Source organism: Labeo rohita, chromosome 8 (genome assembly GCF_022985175.1).
Source record: "Labeo rohita strain BAU-BD-2019 chromosome 8, IGBB_LRoh.1.0, whole genome shotgun sequence".
In the NCBI taxonomy this organism is placed as follows: domain Eukaryota; kingdom Metazoa; phylum Chordata; class Actinopteri; order Cypriniformes; family Cyprinidae; genus Labeo; species Labeo rohita.
Window position 1 is genome coordinate 16713816 of NC_066876.1, and position 14050 is coordinate 16727865.

Sequence of the window (14050 nt, forward strand, 5' to 3'; positions counted from 1 at the left end):
TATATCAAATGACCGTCACATATTTTCAAATTAATAGTAAAAATTTAAAATTAAAATACTGATTAGGAGTACTAATTAATTCTATTAATACTATTAATACTTGACTCTGTAAGCTTTAATGTGTGTTGAAAAACATATCATTGCCTTAGGCCCAAGGCAAAACTAAAAAAAGAGAAGTATTTTAAGGAAACATCTTAAACACCGAATGTAAAAGTGAAAAGCTAAGTGTCTTTTGAAGTCAACGCCCATTGTGACTATGGTATAAATAAGACATTCATTCAGAAGAGCACTGCAATCGCACAGAGCACTTCTGGTGATCATGGAGTCAAGAGCATTGTGTCTGCTGGTGATCTGCTGTTTTATCAGTGTTAGCAACCTTCGTCCACTCATTCATCCCAGTAATGGACTTGGCATATGTAGGAAAAATTTTAGTTTGACAGCACTGGAGGTTCTACCAGGAGGAGGCTGGGATAACCTGCGCAACATAGACATGGGTCGAGTGATGAATCTGAGCTATTCCCAGTGTCAGACCACAGAAGATGGTATCTATCTCATCCCGGATGAAGTCTTTGTCATTCCACAGAAAGAGAGTGGAGTGGAAACAAACTCTGAGATCATTACGTCATGGCTGAACCAGACAAGCTCCACATCAAGCTCCATCAACGCAGATGTTTCCTTCCTTTCTGTGCTCAATGGAAAATACTCAGAAGAAAACCAACGTATGAAAACTCACCAAGTGAAAGACAATTCTGTAACATCACGGGTTCAAGTAGGTCAAAAATCATATTGCATATTTTCCAGTTATTCACCTACATTTTTTAGGTCATGAAATTACATATTTATTACATACATCTCTATACATAGTCATTGTCAGAATGATTCGTACCTTTTCTGTGAAAATAAAGCATTTTAAAAATTTACAGAGAATTTAACCTGTAAAATAAGATTTTAATATAAGGTAAAATCTCTTGAAATTATTTTTTCTCTACGACACATTGGCTACCATTGATGGTACCCTTTTATTCAATACTTTTTGCAACCTCTTTTTGACAAAATAACAGCTCTGAGTCTCTTCTATAATGCCTGTGAACATTCCTTCATGGAGAATTTCTCCAGACCTTTTAGATTCCAAGGTCCATATTGGTGACTTGGTACCACTAATTTTCTATAGGGTTCAGGTCAGAGTACACTGTAAAAAAAAGAAAACAAAAAACAATTTGTTGAGTCAGCTTAAAATATTTTGTTACCTTGCTGCCTTAAAATTTTAAGTTCAGTCAACTAAAATAAGTTTATTCAACTTGAAATGTTAAGTTGTACTAAGTAACAACTTAGATATTTGTGTTTGCTAAACTTAACAGATGGGCAAGTAACCCAGCTGCCTTAAAATTTTTAGTTGATTCAACTCAAATATCTAAGTTATCACTTAGTATAATTTAACATTTCAAGTTGAATAAACTTTGAGTTGACTGAACTTAAAATTTTAAGGCAGCCACGTTACAAATTATTTTAAGTTGACTCAACAAATTGTTTTTTACAGTGTAGTAGTACACTAAAGCAAAGCTTTATTTTGTGGTCAATGACACATTTTTGTGTTGTCCTGATGGAAGATCCAACCATGGCCCATTATAAAATGTCTAACAGAGGCTGCCAGGTTTAGATTTTTTATCTGTTGGTATTTGATAGAAGTCATTATGCCATGTATCTGATAAAGCAGTGTAATTAAATTGTACACATGGGATACTTTTTACCCTATGTGTTTTACGTTTCTGACCCCAAGATTCAACTGAACTCATGCCTGGACAATATGCGTATATCAGGAACAGGCAGGAGAATCAGACTAGCGATTCTAACAAAGTAACTTTAATAATAAACTCACTGGAACATGGAGACAGACTAAAACACACATTAGCCTAGACCAGAACCGACAAACACAGAGGGAGAACCAAGGACTGAGGTAACAGACACAAATGAGGACAACTGAGATAACAGGTGCAATTAATGAACTAATCAGAACACAGGCAAACCTAGGTCACAGGGAAGAGAGCAAAACCAGAGGAGACACAGAACAGACAGACATGTTACACTCTGTAACTTGTAGCTCATTTTCTGTATATAACTAATTAATAATTGTAATATTTTTAATTTTTCAATCTGCTAAGTACACACAGCAAAGTGAGTCACGATTAAAACACAGGACTGAATCTGAAATTTGACATAGTGAAAACCAAAGCTATGGATGTGACAGAAGACTGTGACAGTCTTTCAGTGCAAGTGTTAGAGACCTGACACTTTTTGTTATCTGTAATGTGTTTCTGTATTGTATTACTTTCATTTGATCTTTTTAGTGCAATGTTTACATAATTTAACAATATTTGATGGCTACATGCTAATGTTTTAACAAATTATTTAGATCAACTTTGCAGGGCAGTTAGCATTAACAAAACACATTTTATTATTATTTTTTTTAATTTCCAAATTTGTTGGTACAGAGAACCTTTAGTCTTACTTTACAACTTTTATTTTACTAGTAAATTTGTCTTTTCTTCTCTTGGTTATTTTTCTCAGGTCCGTAACCATCTGTACACAGTAAAGGCGTATCCTGACTTCACTCTGGACACCCGCTTTACTCAACAGGCGGTGGAAATTGCAGATGCCATCGAAAACAATCAAACACGTCTAGCAACTTATTTGTCAGAAAAACTCATACTTGACTATGGTACCCATGTCATCACAAGTGTTGATGCTGGTGCCACTTTGGTGCAAGAGGACTATTTAAAAAAGTCTTTTGTGTCCAGCAGTCAGTCAGACACGTCTTCTATCTCTGCATCAGCAGGTTTAAACTTCTTTGACAAACTTAAATTTGATATTAGCAGCAAGGACTCTCAAAAAAGCGCTGAAATCCAGGGGTATCAGAGTAATGTTGCATATTCATTAATGAAGAGCCATGGAGGGGCTTTATTCTACCCAGGCATCACTCTGCAGAAGTGGCAAGAGAGTACGCTCAATAATCTGGTGGCTATAGACCGCTCCGGTCTGCCCATTCACTATTTTCTTAATCCATCAATGTTCCCAGACCTCCCAGCACCAACAGTAAACAAAATGGCTACATCAGTTCGTCAGGCTGCAAAGACATATTATGAAGTAAACAAACGTCCAGGGTGTGTTAATCCAGATTCCCCAAATTTTAACTTCCAGGCAAACATAGATGATGCTTCCTGTGAGGGTCCAATAACCAATCTTACCTTTGGTGGCATTTACCAAATATGCACTTCATTGAAATTAGATGGCAATGTAATCTGTGATGAGACAGCACAGAAAAACCCCGCTACTGGTGATTATTCTTGCCCTCCACTTTACTATCCCACTTTATTACACACAGAAATAATACAACAAGGTTATAGTGACCACAAATGCCACAGATATGAGGAAGATTGTGGTTTCTTAGATTTGTCTACTTGTCACTATACAATATGTAATGATTTTTACTACGTCCGTCAAGCAAAAGTGAACACCTACTGGTGTTCCACAACTCAGAAAATCCCTGAATACTCTGGATACCTCTTCGGAGGTCTGTATGGACCATCTTTACAAAACCCCCTCACCAAATCCAATAGCTGTCCTCCAAACTATTTTGCTCTAAAGTTTTTCTCTAATGGCATGATGATTTGTCTGAGCAATGATTATGAGGCCGGAACAAGATTCTCTGTGCCATTTGGTGGCTTCTTCAGCTGCCAATCTGGCAACCCTCTTGCAAAGGGTCAAAATCGCTGTCCACCTCAGTTCAGCCAGCATCTTGCTGCCATCAGTGATGGCTGTCAGGTATTGTACTGTGTCCAGTCTGGTGCATTTACTGGTGGTCAGTTAAAACCTGTCCACCTCCCACCATTCACAAGCCCACCGCTAGTTGGCATGACCGCGACAAACACTGTAGCTGTAATGACAGAAGGTGATCGATCTTGGGTGAGAGTCGGTGAAACTAAGATGTGGCGACTGGTGAAGCCTGGTGAGATTAACCAAATGAAAATGGCAGCAGTGTCTTCACAGATGTCTGTAGGAGTAAAGGCTGGTGTAGCTGTTGGTGTAATTGTTCTGGTTGCTCTTGTGGTCGCAGGAACAGTGTTTTTAATGAAGAAAAGGACTGCCCTCAGAGGAAGCAGAGGATATGAAGAGCTTTAGAAGGAGGCCAAAATTAGTTGGTGTAGATTGAACAAGACAGAACAGTAAGGGGAAGATGAATTAAAACACCTTTAGCATAACTAGCATCATTTTCTTTTCTGAATAATTGTTATTTATTTGTTTGCCCTTAAAGAAGTACAATTCTCTAAGATCCATGTTGATCCATCTTTCAAATCAGCTGAATTAAAATCTAAATAAACAGTTGGCAATAATTTACTCTACTGATAATTATTGTTTTATTATTTGATGTGGCAGTGGTCATATAAATATCTAAAACAGAATCAGAATTAGCTTTATTCACCAGGTGTGTGCAAACACACAAGGAATTTGTTGTTTATAAGGTGCTCCTGGTACATACAGGCATACATGTGTATATACACACACACACCGGACATGAGAACAGAAAAAAGAAAAAAGAAAAAAAAAAAAAAAAAACATTTAAATAAAGACTTTAAATAAATAAATGGTAATAAATTAAACAACATTTGAATTTATTCATAAAATCAGTTAACCTGAATTTAACTGGTCTCAATTACTGTAATATGAAAATTCACTATATTAAATAAATTCTTAACTTTCAGTTTTTTTTGTTGTTGTTTTTGTTTTTAAACAGTTGAAAGTCAAAATGAAATCAATTAAATCTGTATGTGCGTGTGTCTTCCAAAACATAATTAAATTATGTAATGCAGTTACATGTAACTAGTTACTCCCAAACATTGTGGATCAGTAACTAATGTAAAGAACGTTGCATAGGTATCCCATGGGTGATCCCATTTGCGACATTTCACTAATAGTCAAAGGTGATAAAAGCTAGAACCAACAGAAATTATTTTGTTTGTCACGTTTTAGGCCACTATCTAGAATAAAACCAAGATCCCAGTAAGGGCATACTCACACCAGGCACAGGTGCCTTGTACCCCCTCCCCACTCCCTCACTGGCCTGCACTCACATTGCATTTAAGTGCACTGTAGTGCTGGTCTCTGCTCACACAGCACTTAAATTTTTTGAAAATAGGAAGAAAAACAGACTGTCTAATAGATTCATCACTTATGTAGCACAGCGATTGTCATTGTTTTAATTGTGCTGCAAGTATCAGAACGTTATTATGGAGGCCAATGAAACTGATGGAGGAATTTGTAGCTTTACTCGCACTCTACATTTACTGCTCATCAGTAAGGTGATCTGTTAGAAACCTAAATATGCTAAAATTAATTGAAAAATGTAATATCCACATAATAATGAAATATTTTTTTTGTCATAATAATCACACTAGCGCACACAAAAGTAGCTGTTCCATGCTCTGGCATGGTTTGCGATCACACTACATACCACACCCAAGTCCAATCGAACCGTGTCCGAGCCCACCCATTTAAGCGGGCCAGGTCACAATTTAGTGAATCACACTCAGGCATGGTACAGAGTGATCACACTGGTCAAACGAACTAGACTTTGGGGGTCGAACATGCTCAGGCATGGTTCAGATCACTTAGTGTGAGTACAACAGTACTCAGCACTCAGCACAATTTTCTCGTTTCACCCAAACAAAATGTTTAGGTGCAGAAGTTTATTTGAATAAATAAGTTTTTAATTCTTGTTTTATGGGAGAATACTTGTCACTGCATTTCAATGGTAAATAGAGTGTTTTCACGTTACATCATCAATCCGGAAACCAGCCATTGTGGCTGCACTGAACATAAACAATGCCACTGAGCCGAATGAAACTCATGCATAGGCTTGGTGAAAAACAAAGAAACGAAAGCAATTCACTATGTCGGGATAAGAAATGGAAGGAAATGTAGGTAGATCGTATGGCTATTTACCACCTATTACAGGGCTCAACGATATGGACTGCCCTATGGCCCGGTGCATTCATGTTCCAAAATGTAATTTGTATGGAAATATATGTTGTTGTTGTTATTATTATTATTATTATTATTATTATTATTATTATTATATTTAGTCTGTTAAAAGACTAAGACTGCAGAGTTCAGTTCCAGCCCTGACCAAACACACCTGTCTGTAATTATCAAGTGCTCCTTCATCCTAATTAGTTGGTTCAGGTGTGTCTGATCAGGGTTGCCAGGCTTATACCTCTTCCAAAAATCTTTATTAAATGCTGCATCAGAGGTCCCTTTTTAACCTCAAATGCTTGTCTTGTCTCATCTCTGTGATGCGCATGTGAACTCTGTGTAATCCAGGTCAATACAGTTAGGCTATGTCGAAAAACTCCCATCTTGTTTTCTTCTTCAACTTCTAAATCGTCCTATATCGCTGTTTTCCTTTTTTTTTTTTTTCTGTAAAGGGTGTTTGATCATCTTTGCATTTTCATTTTGTAAACACTGGGTCAGTACTTCTGCAGCAATGTAGGATGATTCTGAAGTTGGGGAAGAAAATGAGATGTGAGTTTTTCGACATACCCTAACTGTCTTTAAAAAAAAAAAAAATTAGCATATTAGAATAACTTCTGAAGGATCATGTGACACTGAAGATGCTAAAAATGTAGCTTTGCCAACACAAGAATAAATTGTATTTTAAAATATATCAAACGTGTGCACTTTATACATTCTTTATGATCGCAGATAAAACAACATATCTCTGAGACAACCATTTCTGAAAGAGAGAATCCCAAATGCGTGCTTGTTTGATAAACACCTTTAAACGTCATGAAACACAGAAGTTGTTTCAATAATGTGCTCTCCAATGAGTAGACTGTCACTTTTGCAATTTTTGGGGATGTGAAAGATGCCCCTGCTTTTTCATATCCTGTTAGGGATTAGAATCTAGATCTTGTGAGAGTCATGTGACTGACTTCCACCTAAAGGATCTTCCAAAGTGCCTGAAATAATTTCAACAATGACAGAATTTCCAGTAATATAAAAACAACAACAACAAACGATATTTGATGGCCACGCAACACTCACAAGACCCACGGCTGATATTACCTCACATCATCAAATAGGCATCAAACAAAATGGGCATTGATAAAAGGGCATCAGTTAAAAGCAACAGACTAAATGACCTCAGCAGTTGTGTGTACAGAGCCCCTGTCCCTTTTTGTTTCAATATTTAAAAAGTGCCCTTCTGGCAGGTGGAGTGTGTGCAAGGCTGGGGAAGGGACTTGGGGCAAAAAAATAACACCAAATTGGAAAAAAACAAAACTAATTAAATTATGTCTATTGTGGCTGTAGAGAACGAAGTGAAAATGAATGAAAAGTGTTAATTGTGGCACTAAGTTGCTCATGTTTCACCATATGTCTTTTCACGTGTCTTTACAGCATTGCACATTATAAACAATTTTATTGAGCTTATGAATGTAATGGCCAATCAGAAGCGTTCAGATATGTCGTCGCTGACACAACAGAGTTTTGTTCAGTGAGTGCACTGGCTGAGTGAATTGTGAATTCTCATCATAAATATTTATTTATTTTTGAGTGTTTAAAGACTAAAGACTAAAGTTAGTGATAATGTTTTGCTTGCTTTCTGTATAAAACTGTGGAAATTAAAATGCTATAATTAGCAAATTAGGTTTGTTTTAACTGTGATTACGCTAAATACAAATTCAATCCTATTAAAAATATTTTATTATTAGCCTACATGACACCTACATTGGCACTTGCCAAAAAGACGGGTTTATGATGCTTTTTGTCAATAAATGACACTATGTTTCAGCTGCTTAGCCTTACCCTGGAGTTGGCACACCTCTGCCTATGCTTTAAGCTGTTTCTCAACCAGTAACATTAAACTGAACAGCTTCTGACATGAAGATGTCTGAACACGTGTATTTTTGATTAACAGCGGAAACATGTCACAAAGCAAAACCATTTGTTCAGTCATAAAACTGTGCTCATCTCAATAGATTGACACATTTAATTAAAACATGATTTACTAATTTGTTCCCTCAGCTTAAGTAAATCATGAAACGCTGCTCTCTGCAGTGCAGAGCGTTACCACACCCTAACCCTACCCATAACACTATCACAAAACATCACTCCCATTAGCTCCACAGAGAGGGAGAGCTGGATGTCATTTGGCTCTGCACTGTGCCAAAAGGGCCATATTGGTTTCATAAACCCATCGTCCGTTTTGTGTAGTAGGAAAAGACCTCTATTGCTGCTGTTACAAATAAAGTACGGCAGGACCGTAAAGGGATATAGCCTGTTTACGAAAAAGGTGCAAATCATTCAACAAACAATACAGATTACTGAATCATGCAATTAATGTACTTAAAACGAGGTAACAAATGATTAAATCATGCTTAAGATTGACTAAAAACAGGGTAACAAATTAGTAAATCGTATTTACACTTAAAACAAGGTGATGAATAAGTCGTGGGAACAAATTAATTAGTGTCCAAGATATAAATATTTTTTTCTCCGCATGTCACGTCTAAGGCTCAGTACCAATAATAGATGGTTATTTAAAAAAAAGAAAAGAAAAGTGAAATTATAAAGTATAAAAGTATATACTTTTATATATATAATAGTATATATAAAAGTATATAAAAAGTATAAAAAGATAAATACATTTTAGTGAATAAAATTTGATTATCCAAAACATGAATGAATCATTTTTATTTAATATATGAAACATTTGGGTAATACAACACCCTACTACCACTGAGATTGAGGTTAATCTTCTAAATTGTGACCTGTGGGTTTGCTAGAGGTTGTGTGGCGACACTCACCTCCATTAGTGGTCTTGTCCTCTTCCAGTTTCAGTTTCTTCTGTCCAACTCAGACCATACACTTGAGTCTCTGCTGATGAGCTTGATCACGTGCACTGTTCTGCAATGCAAATACATTATCATGAACCAGATTTCCTTCTTTATGGTGATCTCAATTTCCTTTTGTTGATACTAACCTGGTTTTCCCCATTCAATGACTGTAGTCCTCTGCTTGTTTATCATTAAAGGGATTGCAGTCAATCAGCCTGGGCTAGGAAAACAAACATTTCAGGGTTTGTATTGTATTTGTCAATGAGACCAAACCTAGAGAAGCTAAGAGAGTTGAATCAGATTTAACATTTGTTCAGACAGAAAGCAAAATTATGATTTGATTTCATGGTACATACATTTTTCCACGAGTCCACTATGAGATAAGGTTACCTAGCTTGTTTGGTAGCTTGTTGGTTAGCATGTCACCCACTACAACTAACATGGTGAACCTCTGTGTGATCTAAAATTAGGCTAATATTGTAGATCTACAATTATGTAGGGTTCTCTCAACATGGTGGCAGATTAGCCGGCTTGTTGCAGTTGAATATCTAAGTAAGAGACACCTGTCCCAAACTAAAAATAAAAACGATGTGGAAGACGCAAGGTAATTTAATAATTGTATTATTATCTTGTGGTAAACCTATGAAGCTAACTCATATTTAAATAACTATTGCTACCCTAATAATAGTAGTTTACTCTGTCTACACCAGAGGTCTCCAACCCTGCTCCTGGAGAGCTGCCATACTGCAGAGTTCAGCTCCAACCCTAATCAAACACCTGAACCAGCTAATCAAGGTGTTCAGGGCTACTTAATTACAAACAGATGTGTTGAAGCACAGTTGGAAGAAAAGTCTGTAAGAAGGTGATGTACTACACATATCCTTACAAATACAATTTTGGTGGTTTTATTTGTGTCCCCTTCAAAATTACTTCCTGAGGGAGTGGACATTTTTTTTAGTCACATCAGATGCATGGATTTTTGTTTTTTCATCTTTTTCTTTTATGACAGAAGGGCGTAAATTTCAGCTACCGGTAGGGCGGGACAATAAAGATACAATTTCTTAAGAGCAATTTTTGAAGGGGACACAAATAGCAGCCAACATCGGTAGTTCTACAATATTAGCCTAATATCAGTTCACATTCAGGCTTATCACCGTATTAGTGGGTGACAAGCTACGGTAAACTAAGTTTAATAACCTTATAATCGCTCACAGAAAAATACATCGGATATCATCATTTTTGTCATGACTAATTCATTAATGATCCATCAGTCAACTGTATTAAAGAGAAAGAATCACTTCACCCGATGTTTAAAGTGAATAAAATGGCCTTGACAGCCTCAATTACTTGCACACACTGAAAAACTTTGCGCTGTCCCACCGGACTCGTGCGTGTATGGGTAAAGGAGGGGAAAGCAGGCTGTGGACCAAACCACTGTAAGCAAGGGAGGGGGGGACATGAAACATTTATTAACTTATAACGTTTTTTTGTGTTTATATAGTTTTACTACTTACAGTTATTTTAAGTATACGTCCATTGTATTATTTACAAAACACAGAGTCGCTTGTAATGATACTTTTAGGGAGGCAACCCTCAGATAGGGGGGTCCTGTCCTTACGTTTCAAGTTATGGTTGCTACAATACACGTAGATACAAAGGGTACTGAATGAAAATCAACTATCTGAATGAACATTGCATGTCATTACATTGCATGTCATTACATGTCATTATACTTGCAAAGTAACAGTGATGTTAGTTCTAAACATCAATCTAAAAAATAATAAATAAATAAAAAAAATTAGATTACTTATGACCTTGCATTTCATTCTCACTCCCTTATGAAGTCTCATACCAACCCTCCTCCACTGCATAGCTGGTGTTCAAAAAAACAAAAACAAACAAACAAAAAAAAAAACCAAAAAGGGTCAGTGGATGAAAAAAAAGGAAAGCAACAGAAAGGAAAGGAGATGACTTGTGGCCAAGTATGATCACCCATACTCGGAATTTGTGTCCTGCAGTTCACCCGTCCAAGTGCGCACACACACAGCAGTGAGCAGTGAACAAACACAAACACACACCCCCGGAGCAGTTGGCAGCCAATGCTGCGGCGCCCAGTGAGCAGTTGGGGGTTTGGTTTCATCTCAGTTGTAGTATTGAGTGTGGAGATATTGAGTGCTGGATATTAAATCCCCCCACTCACAATCCCTACTGGACCTGAGACTCAAACCCACGATCTTTGGGTTACAAGTCTGACTCTCCAACCATTAGGCCCCCAAGAGGAAGAAAAAAGGCCTAAAAAGGAAGACACTCCAAATGCCACATTTTTACAAGGCGTGTATTTCAGCATAAGAATAATTCTAGAACATGACACTAAATCAATAAAATATAGTGAAAGAAATTCATGAAGAAACAGTATTTCAGTAGATCAGTATAGTGGTGGTACAGCTTTAGCAGACTGTTGAATGAAATCTACTCAGTGGGGAAGACTGAACTTAACTGAGGTGTTATTTTAAAAAGATTCAGTATTTTAGCAGATTTCAATGCTGTTTCAACAAATAAAACAAAACTACGTTTATGGATTTTTTTACTTGTGAACTGTTTGACAAGATAACTTTTATCTTAACCTACAGTATTTTTAAGATAATTACAACAGTGATGTTAGTCCTAAACATCAATCTAAAAATAAATAAATAAATAAAAAAATAAAAAATTAGATTACTTATGACCTTGCATTTCATTCTCACTCCCTTATGAAGTCTCATATCAACCCTCCTCCACTGCATAGCTGGTATTCCAAAAAAAAAAAAAAAAAAAAAAAAAAAAAAAAAAACACAAACCCCACAAAGAGTCAGTGGGTGAAAAAAAAAAAAAGAAAGGAGGTGACTTGTGGCCAAGTATGATGACCCATACTCAGAATTTGTGTCCTGCAATTCACCCATCCAAGTGCGCACACACAGCAGTGAGCAGTGAACAAACACACACACCCGGAGCAGTTGGCAGCCAATGCTGCGGCGCCCGGGGAGCAGTTGGGGGTTCGGTCTCACCTCAGTTGTAGTATTGAGGGTGGAGATAGTGCTGGATATTCACTCCCCCCACTTGCAATCCCTACTGGACCTGAGACTCGAACCCACGATCTTTCATGAAGAAACAGTATTTCAGTAGATCAGTATAGTGGTGATACAGCTTTAGCAGACTGTTGAATGAAATCTACTCGGTGGGGAAGACTGAACTTAACTGAGGTGTTATTTTAAAAAGATTAAATATTTTAGCAGATTTCAATGCTGTTTCAACAAATAAAACAAAACTACGTTTATAGATTTTTTTACTTGTGAACTGTTTGACAAGATAACTTTTATCTTAACTCACAGTATTTTTAAGATAATTACAAGCCATTTTACTGTCATGGATCACATTGTAAGCTGTACAGACCAATAAGATAATTACAACTCTGTTATGTTCATTTATTTTTGAACAGTGATAACACACCAAAACAAACACACAAACAAAACCAAAAGTAAAAATATACAAATCCTTTATCATCTTCTAGTACATCTGTTCTTCAGGTGACTCTGCAAGGCATGTTGTCTTTCACCAGTTTCACATTGGACACATATGTGAGCTATATTATAAATGTAACATACTATGTAGTGCAGAGGTTTTTCTTAGCAAAACTTTGAGGTACTTGAATGTGTACCGGTTTACTTAAAATTATTAATAGCAGAAAGAAAATACCTACTGTCTGCTACAGTGCATTAGACTCCTCAAGAAACAATTTCATATATTTTTACTACATAATTGAAGCTAGACACTTGTTAAATCATTTAAACCAACAGTATGTTAGACGCTATACTAAGCTCCTATAAGAGGTGATTCTGGAAGTTGTAGATCCTCTTCTTAATGTAAAACTGCATTTCATATTAAAATATCTTAAAAATATCTAAATTGTAATGCTGTACTGGGTGGCTGCCCTGCAGGCTTAACAAACAAACTCCAGCTGGTCCAAAACACAGCAGCTAGAATGGAAGAGTTAATTTGCAACAACAGATAACTCAGTTTTTAACAATTTTCAAAAATGTTTTTTTTTTTCTATTGTATATTCCAATTAATCTACTGCTGTTGGGTTATTTTAATCAAGTAAAAAAAAAAAAAAAAAAAAAAAAAAAACTAACAATAAAACAAAATATAAGTTATCGGTTTTTGAAAAACGGAAGTAAGTAAACAAATATAAATATTAAAGTTAATGTGTCTGGCTTCTGGTCTCATCTGCATCCAGCTGTGTTTATCTGTACAAAACAGCTCGTTTTACGGCTTGATATTGCAAATCGGTGTGTCTTACCATATTGTTTTAATGTATTATCTTTATTATGAACACAATAGTTTGTTTTACCGTTTACAGCACTTTAATATTCTTCTCGTTATTTCTCTATGGCAGATTATGAACCGGAAGTCTAACACATTACCAGAAAACAGCTTACTTCCACATTGAAAAATAAGGTGGATAAAGCTCCTCCATACCTGGTTTAGCTCCTCAATACCTGAGCAAGCTCTTGTCACATTACGGTCCTTCACCTCCACTGCAAATTTAAAACTGTGGCAATTTGAAAATACCTAGAATACAAAAATTGACTGCAGGCGGTAGATACTTCTAGCACACTCCATCAGTTTAAATCTAGGATTAAACACTCATCTCTTCAACCTGGAGTATACAAAACACACCATCACCTTTCAATAATTCAAACCCCTTAAAGGATTGTTAGGCTGCATAAATCAGGTTAGCAGGAACCATGAACAGTTCCTGTAACATCTGATGTACTTGTTATATCATAAATAGAGTGGCATCTGCACTAATATTAGTCTGTCTCATTCTTATTCTGTGGTTACTGTAGACACCCAGATCTACTCTGCACAGACCTTACGGCCAGCTTTAACAGTCCCCACAATGTAGCACAACCAATGCCTTTTGACTTGCTTAGATGGGGATACTTAATATAATTGACTTGAATGCACAGATACTATTGGCTAAGAACTGAACTGACCTGGATTACAACATCACTGTTTCTTCCAGAGCTGCTTTATAGATGAACTAAACTCATTCCATAATTGCACTTTACAGTAACTGAACTGATTTCAAATGAATCATGACCGTTTACTATTGTCTT

At 36.4% G+C, this 14050-nt stretch overlaps 1 protein-coding gene across 1 annotated transcript; it reads left to right on the forward strand.

Moving 5' to 3' along the window:
- Window positions 1–304: 304 nt before the first annotated feature.
- LOC127169760 (macrophage-expressed gene 1 protein) lies at window positions 305–4631 on the forward strand. Its single transcript, XM_051117361.1, has 2 exons — window positions 305–769; window positions 2566–4631. Exons 1-2 carry the CDS (start codon window positions 320–322, stop codon window positions 4174–4176), a joined length of 2061 nt encoding a protein of 686 aa, XP_050973318.1. The 5' UTR covers window positions 305–319; the 3' UTR covers window positions 4177–4631.
- The last annotated feature ends 9419 nt before the right edge of the window (window positions 4632–14050 follow it).

Coding starts and splice junctions, on each gene's coding strand:
- LOC127169760 (XM_051117361.1), top strand. CDS start 320: ATGGAGTCAAGAGCATTGTGTCTGCTGGTGATCTGCTGTTTTATCAGT. Junction 770..2,565: donor CTGTAACATCACGGGTTCAA/GTAGGTCAAAAA, acceptor TATTTTTCTCAG/GTCCGTAACCATCTGTACAC.